The 19,356-nt window shown below is 38.2% G+C and overlaps 2 protein-coding genes across 3 annotated transcripts; both read left to right on the top strand.

The window, feature by feature from the left end:
- Nucleotides 1-995: 995 nt before the first annotated feature.
- LOC108673564 (eukaryotic translation initiation factor 3 subunit C) lies at nt 996-12,810 on the top strand. Of its 2 annotated transcripts, none has more exons than XM_018161413.2 (13): nt 996-1,077; nt 5,473-5,728; nt 6,068-6,189; nt 6,326-6,573; nt 6,978-7,112; nt 7,258-7,402; nt 7,578-8,204; nt 8,592-8,774; nt 10,754-11,226; nt 11,398-11,635; nt 11,765-11,923; nt 12,107-12,322; nt 12,461-12,810. In XM_018161413.2, exons 2-12 carry the CDS (start codon nt 5,506-5,508, stop codon nt 12,284-12,286), a joined length of 2,733 nt encoding a protein of 910 aa, XP_018016902.1. In that variant the 5' UTR covers nt 996-1,077; nt 5,473-5,505; the 3' UTR covers nt 12,287-12,322; nt 12,461-12,810. The 2 variants fall into 2 exon arrangements, with proteins under 2 accessions (XP_018016902.1, XP_018016903.1); XM_018161414.2 differs by lacking the exon at nt 996-1,077 and adding an exon at nt 1,093-1,233.
- Nucleotides 12,811-14,160: 1,350 nt separating this feature from the next.
- LOC108673571 lies at nt 14,161-18,235 on the top strand. Its single transcript, XM_018161422.2, has 3 exons — nt 14,161-14,441; nt 15,628-15,799; nt 16,986-18,235. The coding sequence occupies exons 1-3, from the start codon at nt 14,400-14,402 to the stop codon at nt 17,159-17,161; spliced, it is 390 nt and encodes a 129-aa protein (XP_018016911.1). The 5' UTR covers nt 14,161-14,399; the 3' UTR covers nt 17,162-18,235.
- The last annotated feature ends 1,121 nt before the right edge of the window (nt 18,236-19,356 follow it).

Raw genomic sequence — 19,356 nt, 5'->3', positions numbered from 1 at the left:
CTGTTTTAAACGTGCCAATACAGAAATTGGAGGAGACAAGATTTAAGAAACAAATACGCTGTACATTAATACTTTGCGAGATATATAAGGAGAAACGACTGGCATGTCTGAGGCCGATTTTACGGCCGGTTTTCAAATTTGCGGTGACCAAGAAATATTTCCCAAAGTAATCAACAGAGCTCAATGTTACATTGTACACATATTTATTGGGACCCAATGCTGATCTTCTGTTCGTAAAAATTTTTTCGATTTCTCCTTCATTCGCGAGTTATACGGCAATACGCTAAATCCACTGTTGAACGTATGAATAAACATTTTAGTGAATAATTCAAACTTTACTGCAGATGATTCAAGTGCAAATTGCAATGTTCCACTTTGACTTTACGAGCTCAGTATCACCGCTGAGTGAATAGGAATGTATATTCAGTGTTTTGTTCAAATCTGTCCATTAGTTTAAAAGAAATTTCTTGGTCACTGCAAATTTCGACCCGTATTGCTGTATAACTCACGAATGAAGGTGAAATTTAAAAAAAATCGCTGACAAAGGCAAAATATAAAAGATTTGTCACGAGCTAAACATCACTGTTTGATAGTTAGAGATATATATTAAAAGTTTCGTTCAAACATATTCAGTAGTTTAGAAGCAATTTCCGATAAGTAGCTCAGTCCGCCAAATGTCAACTCGGTGACATATTTTTTCTGTTCAATACGTATATATCATAAAATTAGTTTGATCATGATATATTTTTCGATAAAATTATTAGTTTTTTGTACAAAATTTTCTATTTAAGCACATACTCTATAGTTTCATGAAGAAATAATTTAAAGTTTTCAAATTCGTTTCATCATAAATTATTTGCTTATTCAGTTAAGCAGTGAATATTCTTCATTCCCTTGAAATATTTTAGATTTCAAATTTGTTGCATAATGGCATTCAAAATTAATAAAAACGGATAATAACTTTGTTCGATAGAAAGAAGCAGCAGCTCTCTGGCTCGTTTCAACACTTGGTAAATGGTTCTTGCGCTTCTATCCTCCTGCCACTCGGTAAAGCTGGCGCCTAGCATCATTTAGTTGGTGAGTACCCACGACATCTCTTATCAATTAAGTTGCCGCCTTCATTTCTTCTTGCAAGTTGAAATAAATTATCGAACCTTCTGTCATGCCGTCCGCTGTGGCAATCAATAATTACGGGTCCCGTTGTATCAACGTCATAGGTTTAGTCTCTCTTAGGTGAGTGACTTGTATTTGTAACACTAACTGTAGCCAATTGTCTAAAAAGCCGGTTGAACGCCTAAATCAGTAGGTAGTATATACTATATGCCAATGGCGTACCTCTTAAATTTCTATTTCATTCTCGTGAGAAATATAGTGACTGCAAATTTTTCTGGCGATCGTAATTCAGTAAAGTCTTCAGTGAGTTCAGTCTTGGTCAATCCCAGGCTTAGCCGAAGTCACTCATAAGTCATATGACCTTTTTATCTTGGTTGCAGTCTTAACTCGATTTCATGTAGGGGCCTACTTATGGGCTTTTATGGCAATTTTAAAATTTCCCATGTTAATTCAACAAGATGTAATGTGGTGAAAGTATGAAATGTAGCCTAGCCTATTGTGTGAATTTTTACAATTATATCCTGAGCATTACTGCATTAGCCTATCTATAATTTATAGTGCCTGAATAATAGTAGCTAGCTATTTAATGGCAAACCAGAGGTGTTTATCAAGATTTTTAATTGAATACCCTACTAAAAATTTCAATCAATATCCTGTGTGTGTGGACTGTGTCACTGTGGTAGGTAGGCCTACTAATATTATGCTGGTAACCATGATGCTTCCTAGTTCCTGGTCTATACCTAACAGGATTCTAGCCTAGGTATGTATAGTACCTACTCTGACAATATGATCTAGGTATAACAAATTGAATGGGGTTTGGGAAATTGGGAGCAGTGTGCTGTGGCCTGACAGGCCTGTGAGTGTGATGCAGAAGTCAAAACTGCTCAGCCAGTAGCCACCCACTAATTCTAATGTCTTAGCTAATCATATTGTCATTTCACAAGAAGAGTCTAAAGAAACCCTTCCTCTGCCAGGCCAGTGACTAATTTCTTGAAAAAGTCTCTTGCTACTCAGCTACTGTGAGACTGTGAGTGAAGATGATGAGCATACTTGGCCAATCTTCTTTCCTTGCTGCGTAAGCCTGCGTTTCACTTAAAATGTTGGAATGCTGGTCAGGACTGATTCGTTGGGATGGGTTATTAATTATATATGTATAAAGCTCTATAAATCTACCTGGAAAGTAGTGGTTTTGCTTTTGCATATCAGATTCTTTCTATTCAATGCATTAGTGGCATTAGGTAATGGTAGAGCAGCTGGGAAATATAAGAACCTATTGGGCATTCACTTATGCCTATAGGTGTTCTAAGTTTTTTTCTTGTGCCAGGGATGTTGCTTTGATTTTTTATGCTATAGTTTTAAGTTGATCATAAAATATCAAGCCTGAAGAGGATAACTGACTGAGAATATGAGAAGCTGACACGGCACCTTGTGTGGATTAAAACCTTGGGAAAATATTTGATGCATCAGGCAAATGACAGATGCTGTGTAATGTACCTGTAGAATGCTAAGATCTAAGTATAGAATAGATGAAGTGTAACAAAGGGGGAAAAGTAAATATATATAAAATATTTAAGCTGATGGAATGGACAAGATGTTAGTATGGACTCTGCCACTATGGAGGTGTGAGGGCTGATTGCAATCAGGATATTGAATGATGCAAGCAAGTGTTTTTTGGATAAATGAGCGATTGTTTTTAGCACATTTTCTCGTTTATGGAAAAAATGCACTATTGTGCCCACCATGTCTGTCTGTCCATGACCTTAAGTTTTTGTCAATGAGAAAATGCGCGCTTTGTCACTCACTGCAGTGAGAACTGAGTTATATTTCTTATTGTAATGCTGGGAGTGAAAACTGTATTATCAAGAAGTACTCGGTCACAAAGGGAAGAGAAAAACTAGAATACAGGCCAGTTGCACTTGCCTACATGCATTAGATATTTGGCGCTGTCATGAGTATTTGAATCAATTAATGTTGTAATAATGATGAGTCTTCTTGACAACAAGTGAAAGGGTAAGAAGATGACATGTATTTGTAGTGAACCAACTTGGAGTAGAAAAAAAGGGAAATGGTGAATTTGGCTTTTCCAGGGGCCGTATAATCAAAACTTTGTAAGTACGCAAAATCGACTTACGAGTGGCGTTGCTATGACAACGTAATACTAACGGTGGTATTATAAAAACATTTGCGCGGGAAAAAAATTTAGGCTTTTAGCTAAGACTTGCGTACGAAAGTTTTAATAATGCCAAAATTAGGGTGTATTTACGTACCACAAAACTTTTTTGTCGTAAGTACAGAAAGTTACGAAGTTTTGATAATCCGGCCCCAGGTACTGACAAAATGAATAACTTGGGAGATTGAAATGCTGCTTAGAGTGCTAGAAGGAATGTTAATGATTGAAGGTTATGTAAGATTCAATGAAGTATAATAATAGTCGAATATATGCTGGTAGATACAGGGATGGTTGGAAGCCTTTTGTTCTTACTTCTCTTTAACCTCAACGACTCAACCCAGAGGGGAGAATGGATATTGGTGTACATGTGTGATGTTGGCAGTGAAAGCTTGGTAGATTCTCTGTTTTTTTATCAAGATAGTGTGATGGTGCATAACTAGAGCATGCTAGATTGAGCAACTAGGTATGGTAGGGATTTTAGAGTGGTAAAGTTCTAAGAACCCTGTGCTTTGTGTGAATGGATTGGCTGAGGACATTGTGTTGCAGTTAGCAGAGCAAGATAGTAAGGGCCAATTGTCAATATATATATAATTTAAGTTATTATTCTTGAGCACAACTTGCTACATTGTACTTGGGCATTTTATCTGAAAATGTTGGTGTTTAAAATCCCCATCAAGACAAATTGATGCCGTCAAATACTGTGTATGCCTCCATTATTGTTTAGCTGACAGTATAAATAGGAAATTTCTGAGTGATTCTGTCATAGAAATTTGAATACCCAGTTTTCTCACTTTTTGCCCAAAAATTGTTGGTTTATCATTAAAATTGATTTAAAGCTGGGATGCCCTTTGCAATGCATTTTCTGAATCTAAAGAAAATGAGTGGCTAGAGAGATTTGCCATTTATAGGTTATGAGATTTTAAACATAAAAATTTATTAAAAATATCTGTGCAAGGATAAAATGTCAATTAGCAGCAAAAATGAAACCTAAAAATTAGAAGTTTTCATTATTTATAACATGTTCAATAATTGAGATCAAAATGTCAGGCATTTCCTTTAATTTGTGCAACCCCTGTATCTGCATGTACTGATAATTATGGCCATGAATTACCTAGAATTGTCACTCGGTAACAGTTGAGGAATAAATATCTGTAGAAAATGTGTTATCACTTGCAACTTTGTAATTTTTTTATCTTATCATTATCTAATTATGAAATTGATTCAATGGTTGGTTGGAATGGGTAGCCCAGGAGCTAAATGGCAGAATGTTGGTGTTATGAAATATGATGGTGCTGTCGATGAAAGAATGTTGCACCACAAAATAGCCATGATACTCCTGTATCAAGGCTTTCCTAAGCATGGTGCAAGAGAATATTCTCGGCTACAACATATGCTTGAGTGCTATACCAAGTGTAAGGAGGCTAAGAGAGACAGGATATTCTAATTTACATAGTTCCTCATGATGTTTATAAATGATTTTGAGGATGGATAATGTTAGAAAATAATTTGAAAGCTACTTCTCTTCTAACATTTTAATTTGAAAGCTACTTCTCATCTAACATTTTTCAATATTCATATGAAAAGGTGCAAAACTTAATTTACCTTTTTGAGAGGTAGATGATTCTTGTGTGCTTTATAAACTAATGCTGAATTGTCTACTGCGTTGCTTCAATAACGTATGGAAATCTAAAGGGCATTTTTTTTTTTTCAAGATTAAAGATGTTTGCATTCACTTTTGTTCTTACTGCCGTCAGTGAAATTTCTTAGCATCAATGCAAGATTACCTACCCTACATGAGGTGATAAACTAAGGACTAATGAGCCCTATAGTGATACAGATGTAGCAGATTTTTATCCTTGCCAGCTGCATTTTAATGTTCATGAATTTCTTGGTTGGCTTGATTAACCATTTTGTCTGGCACTGTGCTTATTGTCCTCACTGGTGCACATACAAATATTGTCAAAATCTGTGTCGACGTTGGGCTTTGTCCTGCTGTGCTTGTTACTCGTTCTGTAAAAATTAATCGTGGTACATTTGGCTAGTATTTCAGAAAGTATATATCTATTACCTACTTCTATTTCTACAAATGATCTTTAACCGGCAGAAATGCAGTGGAGAATTAGATATTTCCTGTGAGGCTGTCAGTAACATTATAAGTGAAAATAATTCTCGCCGTTGTCTGGTTGCAGGAGTAGTGGCTGGTGTGCTCCAAGACTGCCACCATGACGTCCAGGTTCTTCATGTCAGACTCTGGCTCCAGCGAGTCAGAAAGTGAAGAAGAAATTCGTGAGCCAACTAATTTCTTGGCACGCTTCAGTGATGACGAGGAAGACACGAAACGTGTCGTCCGCTCTGCCAAGGAAAAGCGGTATGAAGAGCTTCAAAACATTATTAAAAACATCAAGAACTACAAGAAGAACAAAGACTTGGCCAGTCTACACTCCAGTGAGTGCATCTTGGAATAATTGCTATAGATTCAATTGTAGCCCAATTATTTTTAAGATAATTCTAAACGTAAACTTTAAATGCAAGTGAGGAATATATTGTTCTGTACATCCATCTCGCGTTCAAAAAGAAAATAGGAATGTTCAGTAATGAAATTTCCTTGATGCTTTTTTCTAAGTCGGCCTCGTACAAAACCTGTTCCATGATTACAATCTAGGAATTCTGATCAGAGAAAATTTCACCCTCGTGACTAATTTTACTCCCAACTTTTCCATTGATTGCAATTGGGACCTCGTTGTAGTCGAACTGCTTCCTAATATAAAAGGTGAACGTGTTCAGGCTTTGAGGACCTGTGCCGAGCTTACATCAAAGCTGCGGTTGTCATCGAGAAGGAAGATGGGGGAAAAATTCCACGCTTCTATATCAGATGTCTAGTTGAACTGGAAGATTATCTCAACATGGTAAGTAAGTTTGATATCACTTAAATGTGCCCTTTGTTATGTGACATTCTAATATAGATTTTCGTGTAGGACATCTTTGATAACGTTATCTTTGTGAAGAATCTAGTCCTTAAGCCATGTATATTTTAACTTTCAGATTTGGGACGATAAAGAAGGTCGTAAGAAAATGAACAAAAACAATGCTAAAGGTCTGGCAACAATGCGCCAGAAATTGCGCAAATACGTCAAAGATTTCGAGAATGAATTGACGGCATTCAGGGAGAACCCTGACGTGGGCGACAGCGATGAAGAGGAAGAAGATTTGGCCGAGCAAGATGGCGGCTCAGATGCTGAAGATGACATGTTGACTCCTGCTGCTTTCAAGAAAGAAACCTCAGTTGCTAGGTACGTCTCCATTTAATATATTTCTTAACAAATCATGTCATCTCCAAATTCTTGTGCATTGTAGCAGATTTTTTGGTATTGCCTAATAACAATGGTATACTAATAACAATGGTATACTCGTCTAATTTTAAAATAAAAACTTGCCCATATGTTGTGCTTGAAATACTGCAAGCTTAGATGCTCTTCTTTGAATAGAGAGGGGCGGCAGACGCTTGCAAGAGAAAACGTGAGCTATACCACTCTACCAACTTTTGTTGGCCGATTGATTAGCACTCAACAAAACGATGTGAACGTGACCATGCATGGGGAAGGAATCATAAAATTTTCTTTAATTTTAACTTAGCTCTTCTTATTGACTTCTTTCTTGAGTATATTGCTCAACTAACTTTTAAACTCTGCATCAGCGGCGACAGCAGGATCGCTGTGGACAGGATGGCTGCAGGTGACGATGCGGACGATGAAGATGAGTACAGTGACTGGGGCAGTGACAGCGATGAGTCTTCTTCAGACTCTGATCCGGGTGGCTTGGTTCCACTCAGGTATGTCAGATCTTTCGTGTAATTACAATACCGCAAGATTTGTAAATGATTGATGCGTGATACATGTCAATTTTTTTTTCTTGATATACGAATTGTGTAGGTCCTCACTTTAGTTGAGTATTTATCAAGGCCATCGATATTGCAGAGAAAAATTCTTGAAGAAAACTGTAACACGTGAGGAGGATGAGACCAAGAAGAAACATCGTAGTGAGCGCAAAAAAGAACCCAAAGCTCCTAAAGAAGCTGATGGCGGTTGGGAGACAGTGAAAAAGGGTTCAGTTATTCCCACGGTGAGCGACAACCTATAAAATTTATTATCCAATGGCTAGCAATTTCTACTGTACGTTGTGTTTTTTATATTAGGCTTTACTTCATATCGCGCCGATTTGAGTTTGTCGAGTTCACTTACTGCAACGTATTTTTGATCATATTGCAGGACAATAGTAACGCAAAATAAATTTTCAGGAAAAACCTAAAATGTTTGGCAAGGATGACGAAATCAGCATCAAGAGTGTGACCAACAAGCTCAACGAAATCATTGCGGCTCGCGGCAAGAAAGGCACCGATCGTAAGGAGCAAATCGAGCTCGTGCACGAACTGATGGGCATCGCACGTGAAAACAACCTTGGCAATGCCATGTATATAAAGATTCAGTACCACCTCATCATGTCTATTTATGACTACGCGCCGTCTGGTTCCGATGCCATGAAACCAGAGCTCTGGGAGAAGGTGTTGAAGAAAATTGAGGAGCTCCTGGAGATGTTACTTGATATGCCCGATTTGAGCATCGGTTCCAACATCACCGAAGAGGACGAGAACCTAGAAACATCGCCATACAGAGTGCATGGAGATGTCGTCACGATCATAGACAGGATGGACGTGGAGTTCTGCAAGCTGGTCAAAGCTTGCGATGCTCACAGCAACGAGTTTATTGTTAAACTCAGAGACGAAGTGAAGGTTTGCAAGATCATTGATACCATGCTGGACTATCAGGAGAAACATGGCCTTGTTCCTGACGTATGTCGCATTTACCTCAGGAAAATAGAGCACGTCTACTACAAGTATGACAAGAAAGCTGCCGACCAAGCTAGGGTAAGATTCACTTTTTGAATTCAGTCAGAAACTACTCTGCATTCTTTTTTGCGAGATTTATGTTGAAGATAAATTGTGCATATTCTAGGCCTAATATTTTTCAGAGTTTAATTTCTGTGCCTTGATTACTGAAATAATGCGAACTTGTATGCTTTTTAGACTGAGCAACGAGTTTTTAGACGCTTGATGGAGAAAGAGCTTCTTCGAGCAGTAGGCCCAGCTCATCAGCTCGTTTCACTTGGTTCTACATTCTCATAGTACAACTAGTCTCGACTGTTTGATGAACTGCTTTATATCAGACCATTAATTGCTGACTATGCGATGCATTTCTGTTTATAAACTGAATGTTTAAGATACAACTTATAATTATTTGTATATTTTCATCAGGGTAAAATACCAGAGAGCGAAGAAACTTCCTTGAAGCTTATGGAGAAGCTTTGCTCGTATATTTACGTGCGCGACAACACTGACCGCCTGCGGACGCGTGCGGTGCTCTGCCACATCTACCACATGGCGTTGCACGATCGATGGTATCAAGCTCGCGACCTTATGCTCATGGCACATCTTCAGGTCAGAACCTCAGCCTGCTTTACTTCTCTCGTTTGGTTTGATACTAGTTTCATATAATGATTGCTTTCGTGTAGGTACCGCCCATACAGTAGAACTTTGTTTTGCCTATTGTGTCGATACGCAAGAAATTTATGACATGTGGCGCTCCATAGCTGGAGGCTGGGTTCAGGCTCAGCACCTTACACGTGCGCCTATAGTAACCGAGGGCCCAGGCTTACGGTTCTATCCTAACCGGGAGAAGCGTGAGGTGCTTCTCGGACACTAACTTTGTCTCGGTAAAATTTTAACGTCATTATTCATCACCTTTAAGAGTCTTGTCGTCGTTGATTAACTCTTTTTAAACTAGCCGATGATTCTCTGTATTTTATTGTGTGAATTTAACGTTTACGCTCGAAAATCGAAACTGGGTCTAGGCTTAGCAACTTACCGGGCTCCAAGGAAGTGACGGCCCAGACGTACGATGCTTCTAACTGTTTGTGGCATAAGTAACGTGTCTAACGATATCCGTCGTGATTGAGGAACGTACATGAAGAACATGATGCGTTAATATTCGAACAACCTCAAATCTAGTGCAAGGACTAGGATAAAATAACCTTAGCCGTCTTACTTCCTGCCGTCGAAAGGCATCTCAGTTTGTAAAATTTGAGTTACCGTCAATATTGGGGACGCTCGAAAGCTGGAGGCTGGGTTCAGGCTCAGCAACTTATACGTGCGCCCAGAGTAACCGAGGGCCCAGGCTTACGGTTCTCCTAACAGGGAGAGGCGTGAGGTGTTTCTCGGACACGTTAAGAGTTGAATGTGGTCATATCTTCACAGCATGTGATCATGCTCGCTTTCCTACCCGCTTAATGATTTTCGAGGCTCTGTGTCAAGAAGCTGTTGCGAAACAGTGGATATTTACATAGTTATAAACCATGTCAAGCTTCTCACAGTAAACTCTATATCAGCGTCTTAAGTTTTTAATTAGATATTATTTTTATTCTCAGCTCTAAGTAGTATCAGAGGAAATTGATATAATCGATAATGCTCTAATTGGAAAAAGCTCTTCGACACAAATGTAACAGACTGATGCACTTTCATTGTTATGATAGAGTAACCCTACTGCTTGAAGGCTCAAGCTGTGAGGTATCTGTTTAGCATTTGACATTATTCATATGCTTCGATGAAGACGGTTTTTGGCGGAGATGTTTTTGTTCTTTCTACGGCACGGCTACTAGGCTGCTGTTAGTACTAGCATCAGTCCTTGAAAGTGCCAGATTAATGACGTCTGTTAATCCTGTGTCGTTCGCATTGTAAGATTGACACGAGTGACGGTCCGACAAATACTATTTTCTCATCTGAGATATTAATTACCGATTGTCAAACTTGATTCCATAAATGTTACCAACTCTTGATTTACTACGTGAATCTTATTTTATGTCGATTCTCAAATGAATCTTCCAAACTATCAATGACAACAGCTTTTTATTAAAGACCTGGAAATGATACTGCATTATGCCTCCTCAAGCGCTCGTAGACAACTGCTGCTCATAATGGCATCGGTCTCATTGAGCGCTATATGAAAATGTGCCGTTAATTAAGGCTTTCTTTATCGAATGTCTACCAGACAAGGTTCAAACATAACACCTTATTTCCAAGCAGCCGCTGAATAATTTCTTTTTTGCTCCTTTATACGTATATTTTTCATGTCATGCAATCCGGCCTCAGCCAGTCTTCTCGGCATTATTGTGCTCGGGCGTGTCTAACGAGTTTCTGATAGAATTGTCACCAAAATACTCACTGCTACTGGACTGAACGGTCACATTGTTCAGTTTTCATGATGTGCTATACTAAACTGGCCGCTTTATCTTGTACCGTCTTTGGTTGAGCATGAAATTGATTGTTGCACTTGGATCATTACAAGAAATTTTGTTACGATGGCAAGTTTGTGTACAAGGTACGGAGTTGGAATATGAGCCTAAATGTAACTTATTTTACAGGATACTATTCAGCACTCGGACTTGCCCACCCAGATCTTGTACAACCGCACTCTCGTGCAACTTGGCTTGTGTGGCTTCAGACACTCTCATATCAAGGAGGCACACAACGCGTTGCTTGACATACAATCCGGTGGTCGCGCTAAAGAACTTCTTGCTCAAGGCTTGTTGCCACTTCGACAGAACGAGCGTACCTCTGAACAAGAGAAACAAGAAAAAGAACGGCAGATTCCATTCCATATGCACATCAATTTAGAGATGTTGGAATGCGTTTATTTGGTTTCTGCCATGCTAATAGAGATTCCTTACATGGCTGCTCATGAGTTTGACGCGCGCCGTCGTATGATTTCGAAAAGCTTCCATCACCAACTGAAGAACTCTGAACGTCAGTCGCTCGTGGGTCCTCCTGAGAGCATGAGAGAGCACGTTGTGGCAGCCTCCAAAGCCATGCGGAATGGTAACTGGCGCACTGCCAGGTGTGTATCCGTTGATGAAAATCTCTTCCCTGACGAAATAATTTAAATGATGTTTAAACTTTCGTTCAACTGAATTTTCTTGTTGATGATTTTTTCTGACCTGTGACGAATTCATTTCGGTTGTGCTTCTGCTTCAATTTCTTTCTTTAATCGTGTATAAAATATTTTCAGAGATCTACTTCTCAACGAAAAGATGAACGGCAAGGTGTGGGATTTGTTCCACAATGCCGACGAAGTTCGTGAGATGCTCGGTCGCAAGGTGCAAGAAGAAAGTTTGCGTACCTATCTCTTCACTTATTCGCACGTGTACGACTCCATCTCGCTGGTCACGCTTTCTGAAATGTTCGAGCTTCCTCACGCCACTGTTCATGCTATAATCAGCAAAATGATCATTAATGAAGAGATAATGGTGAGTTGAACGTTTGCCAACGGTATAATTCCCATGCAGTTCAGTATTAAAGGTAACTTGCGAAATGATAATTGTTAATTCTTTCTAAAAAATTTAAATTTGGTTTTACCGACGTTTTACATTTCATAGGGATCGCTGGACGAGCCTACTTTTTGTCTAGTGATGCACAAGACGGAACCTTCTCAGCTGCAGTCTCTATCCCTTCAACTGGCTGACAAGTTGCACAATCTTGTCGAGAACAACGATCGGATTCTCGATCAAAAACCCTTTTTCCAGCGCAACATGCAGGTAAGTTGACACTTTGAATATCTTTGTTCTCTCCATACCGCTCTATCGCCAGCAATGTGATGACAACATGAACTCCTGTATTCTGTTGATGACTCAAAATCTCTCTAACCTGATGATCCTCTTGTCATGTCTGCTTGATCTTGAATGCAATATATTTTTTAACGGATTACCTGGATTTTACAGGGCGGCGGCTATCGCGATCGCCAGAAGCCATGGGGAGGCAACACGGGCCGCGACCGCAGAGACGGACAAGACCGCCAGGACCGTGGCGGACGCGGCGATTACATGGACCGCCGTAGCAATCACATTGGAGAGCGTTCAGACCGCGGTAGGGACTACATGGACCGACGCCGTCAAGACTGAGGCTCCTACAACATTTACGGTGGACGTACATGAACTGTGAGTTGTATCCCTTTCCATGCAACATTTTAAATAGGATTTATACGATTTTTGTCAATTATAGTGAGCGTTGTATTGACTGCGATAAATAAGTCTAGCGATGTTTCAAGTCACTCACGCCCTTTTTTTAATTCACAGGTATCTGCTTCATTGGTTACTGGAGCGGTCTGTGTACGACATCAGAGTGCAAATAATGGCTCCTTGTCCTTCCCACAAGATGAAAAATTACGGGGGCCTGTCTGTTTTCTTTGAATTTTTGGGGTGCTCAGTACGTGGTCACATCAACCAAACTTTGCGGAAGCTAATGGTGCACGCTCAACTTGTCGCTTGATTCCAACTCGCATTTGCTTTCATAAAGAATGTTGACTCCTTACTGACGGCTTTCGTCAATGCTGGATAATTTGAAGAATTCAGACAGGCCCCAGACTCTGCATGTTGCGAAATTCTCCAATTTTGTGCTGGTATTCGATAAATCTATTAAAGCAAAACGGCGAATGGTTTGTTTTTCCCCATATTCTAGCTATTTAAACTTCTTGCAGGTAATTGCGATATTCTCAACATAGCTAACTCGGCTATAAATCGATAGCATTTTAATGACCTCGATTGCTCGAGCTGAGCATTTCCATGTCTTCGATTTCTCGAGTTTCTCCTCGCCTTGAGTAGTAATGATGAGAATTTCTGCTGAGCAGTCATCGTCTTTTGAAATTCCATAAAAATAAACTTGAATAGTCTAGTACCTCTTAACGTACCTATCGAGTACCGTCGGGAACCCGGTGTGTCGTTTTCGGTGATCACGTTAGAAGTGTTGGTGCCGATTTTTTTTTTTTTTTTTTTTTGTCCAGCTTCCAAGAACATACATTTACTCTGCTAGTACCAGGATAAAACTTGGAAAGCTCGGGGATGGGAGAGGAGCCTCTTTCTGTTAGTGTGTTATTTCTCGCTTTTGGTTACACCATTATGTTCTATATACTGCTAATTTGCCAAAAATTCTTGATCAATGTACTGGAATGACTTACATAAGTGAAAAAAGTTGAGCAATGATTAATCTTGTCAGAAAAGTATGCCGGCAACTTTGTTTGATTTTGTAAATAAAAACTAAAATATTTGATTAAATGGGCGAGATAAAGACAATTCACTTGTCACTCAAATATTTCACGAGCTCTAGAATGGGATATGACTAATCTGACTGAAATTCCTCCAATAGAGTTAGCAGAAAACGTGGACCGCACAGGACCCGATTTGTTAAGCTACTTGGGAAGTAACAATAGTAGACAACATGACATTCGATAAAGAATAATACTCGGAAATTAAGATTTATGCAGTAGTGGGTTCGAAGCAACAATGGGTGCGATAAAGTGCAATGAATTCGCAATTTGACATTTGCTGCTAAAACTGACGATTGCTTCTACCCTGGATCAGGAGTGGCGCAGAGGGTAATGATTATACTTTCATTCAATCGTCGTTAAATCGAAGGCCTGAAGTATATGTTGGGAAGCATGAAATCTTTGATAAGCGTCAACATCACGGTAGACTCTTTGAAGTTTATTTTAGCAAGACTTGGCCGCCAGCGTTCTTTGTTTTAGTGTTTCGCGGTTTGAGAGATGCAAAGCGTGTCTTGCAAAAAAAAAAAAACAACTGAAATATTTACATAATTTTTCGTGTTTCACTTCATGATTGAGACGTAACATGTCGAGAATAGATTTCATATTTCAAATACACAGCACGAGATATTATATCGTTCTACGATTTTTTAAGAAAAGTAATTTTAGACATAAATCGGAAGTATATATTTGAAACGTGAACTTGAAGTTAATAAAAAGGTACCTTATCCGGTTTTCATGCTACACGTCTTCGAATGATCTGTTGCGGCAAGAGGAATCAGCTGTTTTGTCGAATCGCTTTGTTTACATCAGACTTGTACACCTGTAGCTGACTATCTGCAGCCTGTAGGTTGTGCCTCAAACTCAAAGCGTTCAACTTGTGAATCATTAACAAGAGCTTGTAAAGTATTGGTTGATTTCGATTTAAAATTATTGGAGTTCTAGTTCATTTCTTAAGTTTATCAACATTCTGAAGTATGGCTAGCTACATCAAAGGAATATATAGCTATGTTAGACCGGTAAGCGACCTAAGCGTTTTTTGGAGCTACGGTAGTTGGGAAAAGTTTTACTTTTATTCTTAATTGTGGATTGCAGGTCAAATATCCTGTAATTTCAGTAACAGTGGCAAACCTGTTATTTCTTGGAATCAGTTTATTTTTTATATCTGCATTTACTCAAGATTTAAACCAATATCCTTTATATGATAATGTTGGTAACTTGGTAATGGTATGAAGTATGGACCATTAATAATAAATTATAATGGACATATAGTATCCGTAATACTTTGATGATCTACATTGCTAATAGGACTCAAAATTTTACTTGCAGAAAAGTCAAAAAAACTCTCTGCTTTGCCCCTATCACTATGCAGCATTTTATTGAAAAAATTGCTGTTCACAAACCTGTCATTTTGAAAATTTTCAACTTCTGCTGTTCAGTGCTATGCCCCCACTAAAATGTCTAGCATAAAGTTATCACTAAAAAAAATCTTCTCTTATTACCCTATTTGACAGTGCTGTAGTTATCTCACTTATCTGGCTGTTTTGTGCAATATGCATTTTGGCATTCAGCCGATGTAAATTTGTTATAAATTTTTGCTTCCCAAGTTCATGCCAGCTGTCTACTTAAACACATTTTGGTAATCAGCTGATGATTTTTTAAACTATAGTTTTTGCTTTCCACTAGTTGCCTGCTTTGTGCATTGTGCATTCTGGCATTTGGCTGATCAAACCAGCTCAATAATTTGAGTGAAATTTGTAAAATTAGCTAAAGTAGCCAAAATGAATGTAGTAGTGAAAGAGTTAATAATAAATAATATAATAGCGGTTTCAGCGTTTAGTAGGCCGTAGGCCTGTCGCCGATTCTTAACATCGCAGAACACTCACAGCATTTTGCGGTCTCGAACTCGCAACTCACTGTTACAATTCTGCTGTGCTTAACCGCCCGGCCTCCTTGCCGATTCTGACCAGAAACTGGCGCACAGAGCTGGGATCGAACCCGCGCCTCTCTGCGCCAATCCTGGTACTCTGAACTGTAACCACTGGGCCAAGTTCAACCCCTTTTCTTGAATGTCTTTAGCATGGGAAAAGTAAGCAGTTGTAAATATCTTGACCTCAATCCTATAAGGCAGAATGTGTTGTAAATAAATAAATTTAAAATATGCATAGCAATTTGACAATTTACCAGCATCTATGATCTATTCAGGCTTCCTCAGACGATGGGTCAACCAAGAAGGATGATGGCTCCAAACAGGTTGATACCTCCAGTCCAGATTCAGCCTCCATCGGATCTGCTTCCTCTGAGCCCAGCCCTGCTCCACAGTCAGGCTACCTGAGCAAAGCTGTGTGTGGTCTGGCATCTGGAATATATTCTGTTGGTAAGCTTACAGCTGTGATATGGCTCAAGGTATGCTTTGATATGGCTCAAGTTATGCTTTGATATGGCTCAAGTTATGCTTTGATATGGCTCAAGTTATGCTTTGATATGGCTCAAGTTATGCTTTGATATGGTTCAAGTTATGCTTTGATATGGCTCAAGACTCAAGTTATACTTTGATATGGCTCAAGTTATGCTTGGATATGGCTCAAGTTATGCTTTGATATGGCTCAAGGTATGCTTTGATATGGCTCAAGTTATGCTTTAATATGGCTCAAGTTATGCTTTGATATGGCTCAAGTTATGCTGTGATATGGCTCAAGTTATGCTTTGATATGGCTCAAGTTATGCTTGGATATGGCTCAAGTTATGCTTGGATATGGCTCAAGTTATGCTTGGATATGGTTTAAGTTATGCTTTGATATTTCTCTGATCCATTAAAAATTTATTCTATTGATAATAATCATTGTAATTTGCTTAATTTCGTAGTTTGAACAATTGCAGAATTTAATTTTTAGATATACATTTGTACTGACTGTAATTTTAATAATTTTCTTTTGATCAGTCATTCAATCAAAGGTGGGAATATATTGGCCAATTCTATCTGTATTTGATCACCATGCTTAATTGTATTGGTTTATGTAGTTTGTCTTGAATATTTATTCATTTACATTAAGTTCCAAACTTTATTTTGTACAAAGTTTTTCTTAGAAATATCTTTAGAATTTGCACTCTAACCATTCATACTGCAATTGAAAGGTAATGGAGGATTTTAAGAAGCTCCTTTCATTGTAATTTTTTCTTGCTTAGATGTCGAATCTTGCTCAATTCTAAAATTGCTATGCTCTTGTCAATCAGAGTTTCCATCTTACATCTGAAAGAAAACATGGTCTGAAATGAAATTCAACTGTTGGGAAGCTGATGACCCTATACTTTAGCCAAAAAATGTTTTTATTAAAATATTTGGTTACCAACCCAGTTCAGAATTAAAATAGTCAGTTACCCTCCCTGTTCAGAATTAAAATAGTCAGTTACCATCCCTGTTCAGAATTAAAATAGTCTGTTACCATCCCTGTTCAGCATTAAAATAGTCAGTTACCATCCCTGTTCAGAATTGAATAATGTTGTTGCTCGTGGTTTTAGCTGACATCCAATTGTTATATCTAAGTGACTGTTGGTGTCTACAGGCTCGGGCAGCGTGGGTGCTGGAGTGTCTGGAGCAAAATGGATTGCTGGTACCACTTACTCAGTGAGTTCAGGCGTGGTGAACGGGGCGGGGTCTGTTATTGGTGCTGTCGCTTCAGGAGCATCCAGTGTTGTCTCTAAAGCCACCACCGCCAAGTCAAAAGAACATCGAGACTGATGCACCAGAAAATATTTGGATTCAATCTGAAGAAAGATTGGCAAATATTGTGATGTTGCTGAAAGATCTTCAATTTTAATGCTGACATAATGAGTGTTTGTGCTATCAAAAATTCTTCTGTAAGGCAACGTGCATTTCAGATTTTAACTCCTTAGCAATGGATTTTCCACAATTAATGAGGCGAATTTATGTTAATTCCAACTTATCATCTTAGCTATGGACGATATTATTTCTGTCATTATATTATTATAACTTGCATAGCTAGGTTGATTACGTTAAATTACAAGAATTCCCTTAAAAAAAACTTTGCGCAATAACAATGCAAATCATTTCTGTAACGTTAATTTTACGCCATTGTTGTTGCCTGTGTGATTAAAGGATTACTTTCCTACAATGTCGTAATATACGAAGCATTGCACCACGAAGTACTTAATCCAGCATACTGGAAACTATAAATTTCGGCCAAACCTGCGAGCTAGTGACGACTCGTTATTACACGTTTTAAAGGCACTCTTCTGTCTTGTGTTATCATCGTGAATCTCAATTATAAATCAATGCTCGTTTCTTAGAATAGTAAATAAGTCATCTTCTCTTCCATCTGATATTAGATAATTATTGATACCTTTAATTTATCATAAATCAAAAATTACTGTGGTTTTCACGTCATTTTACTCACCAATACTTTGGTAATTTTCCATTTGTCCAGATCTGAAGACTCGATTTCTTATGCACATCTGCTCCAATATCAGGATTATATCAGAATTTGTCCGGATTGTCAGCTGGGCATATGTGTTAATCTGTTGAGGCATTGAACCTAAACGGTGTTATGGGAAATATCCATCCGAGTCCTAGAGGGGATACTGCTGCATTTGTACGCGACTAAAACTAAGTTGTTTTTCGTTTTCTGTAATTTAAGAGGTAATTTACTGTAGTGAAGACGAGTTGAGCTCATTACTCATAGGATATTTTAAGAGAATAAGTCTTCTTCATATCCTTACTTACAAAACTGAGTGAATTAGGTAGCTAAAGAATATATTTTTATCAAGCTGTATTTTTGTAATAAATTTTAGGAATTTGTATACTGTAGCTTATTTTTATATTGTTTTTCATGTTTTCGTGTGTTTTGTCGTAAGTAGGCTAAGATAAAGTCTGAGACGTGCGGGAGCAAACGTTGATATGCATACAGCTTCCCTGAAAGCTAAACAGTATTTTAAAGAAATTCAAAATGGTATGATATTCTCTCCTCTTCTAAAATTAAATGTATTGATTTAGGTTGAAATATAACTACTATACTGATGTTACGCAACACACTTTGTCCCTATTCACAGCCTTTGTACTGGGCAAATGATTATGTTGATTTCGTTGAAAATCGGTTTACTCGAAGTTCATTCAACATCTGATATCTGCCAAATAGCCATTTCTTTTTTGGGCATTATCGTTCAGTCTACGATGCTGATTTTCTGTAAACTTCTTATTTGCAGCCTTATAAATGTACATGAGAAATCATCGATTTATAAATCAAGCCAGAAATTCACAATTAGTTTTCATTCTTGATTTTAATATTTTATTATTTTAGCATAACCTTTATTTGTAATAACTGCATGCTGGACCTTACATTTGTTCGCTCCTTCAGGAAGCTGGAAAATTCACCCAAGACGACGAAATAATGTCGACCTTCATTGGAAAAATGGATGATTCGTGGTAATGTGTCTCTTTTTCGGCGTTTCAAATTTTGAAATGAATCTGTAGCATTATTTTGTGCATGCGTGTTTTTATATCGATAATTTATATAGTGATCCTGCTAAGTGTTTACTTTACTCTATTTAAATAGGATTATTTGTAAAGATAAAATTGTTTGCGGCATTTCTTCCTCATAAATGTGTTGAATCACTGTTGAGTTTACCGAAATAAGAGCTGTGTGTTGAGGATTCGATTATTGTCTAACCTGTGCAAATTTTTATCAAAATCGGGCAATTTGTACATTGGTAAAGAAGAGCTAAATTGGAGCAGTGAGTTGTCGGTTCGAGATCCAGATAAGTACAGAATTCTACAAAGAACTCGTGGATTTGATAGTTTCTAACACCGTTCGTAATACAGAACAGTTAGCTCGGCGTTAGCATCAATTTACTGAGAAGTTGTATGGAAAGAATGTCATATTTGCCCTCGTTATCTCTTTTGTAGTATTCTTGACAATT

Source organism: Hyalella azteca, unplaced genomic scaffold (genome assembly GCF_000764305.2).
Source record: "Hyalella azteca isolate HAZT.00-mixed unplaced genomic scaffold, Hazt_2.0.2 contig1740, whole genome shotgun sequence".
Classification (NCBI taxonomy): domain Eukaryota; kingdom Metazoa; phylum Arthropoda; class Malacostraca; order Amphipoda; family Hyalellidae; genus Hyalella; species Hyalella azteca.
The sequence above is the reverse complement of the archived record's forward strand: the minus strand, read 5'-3'. Positions and strand labels throughout refer to the sequence as shown.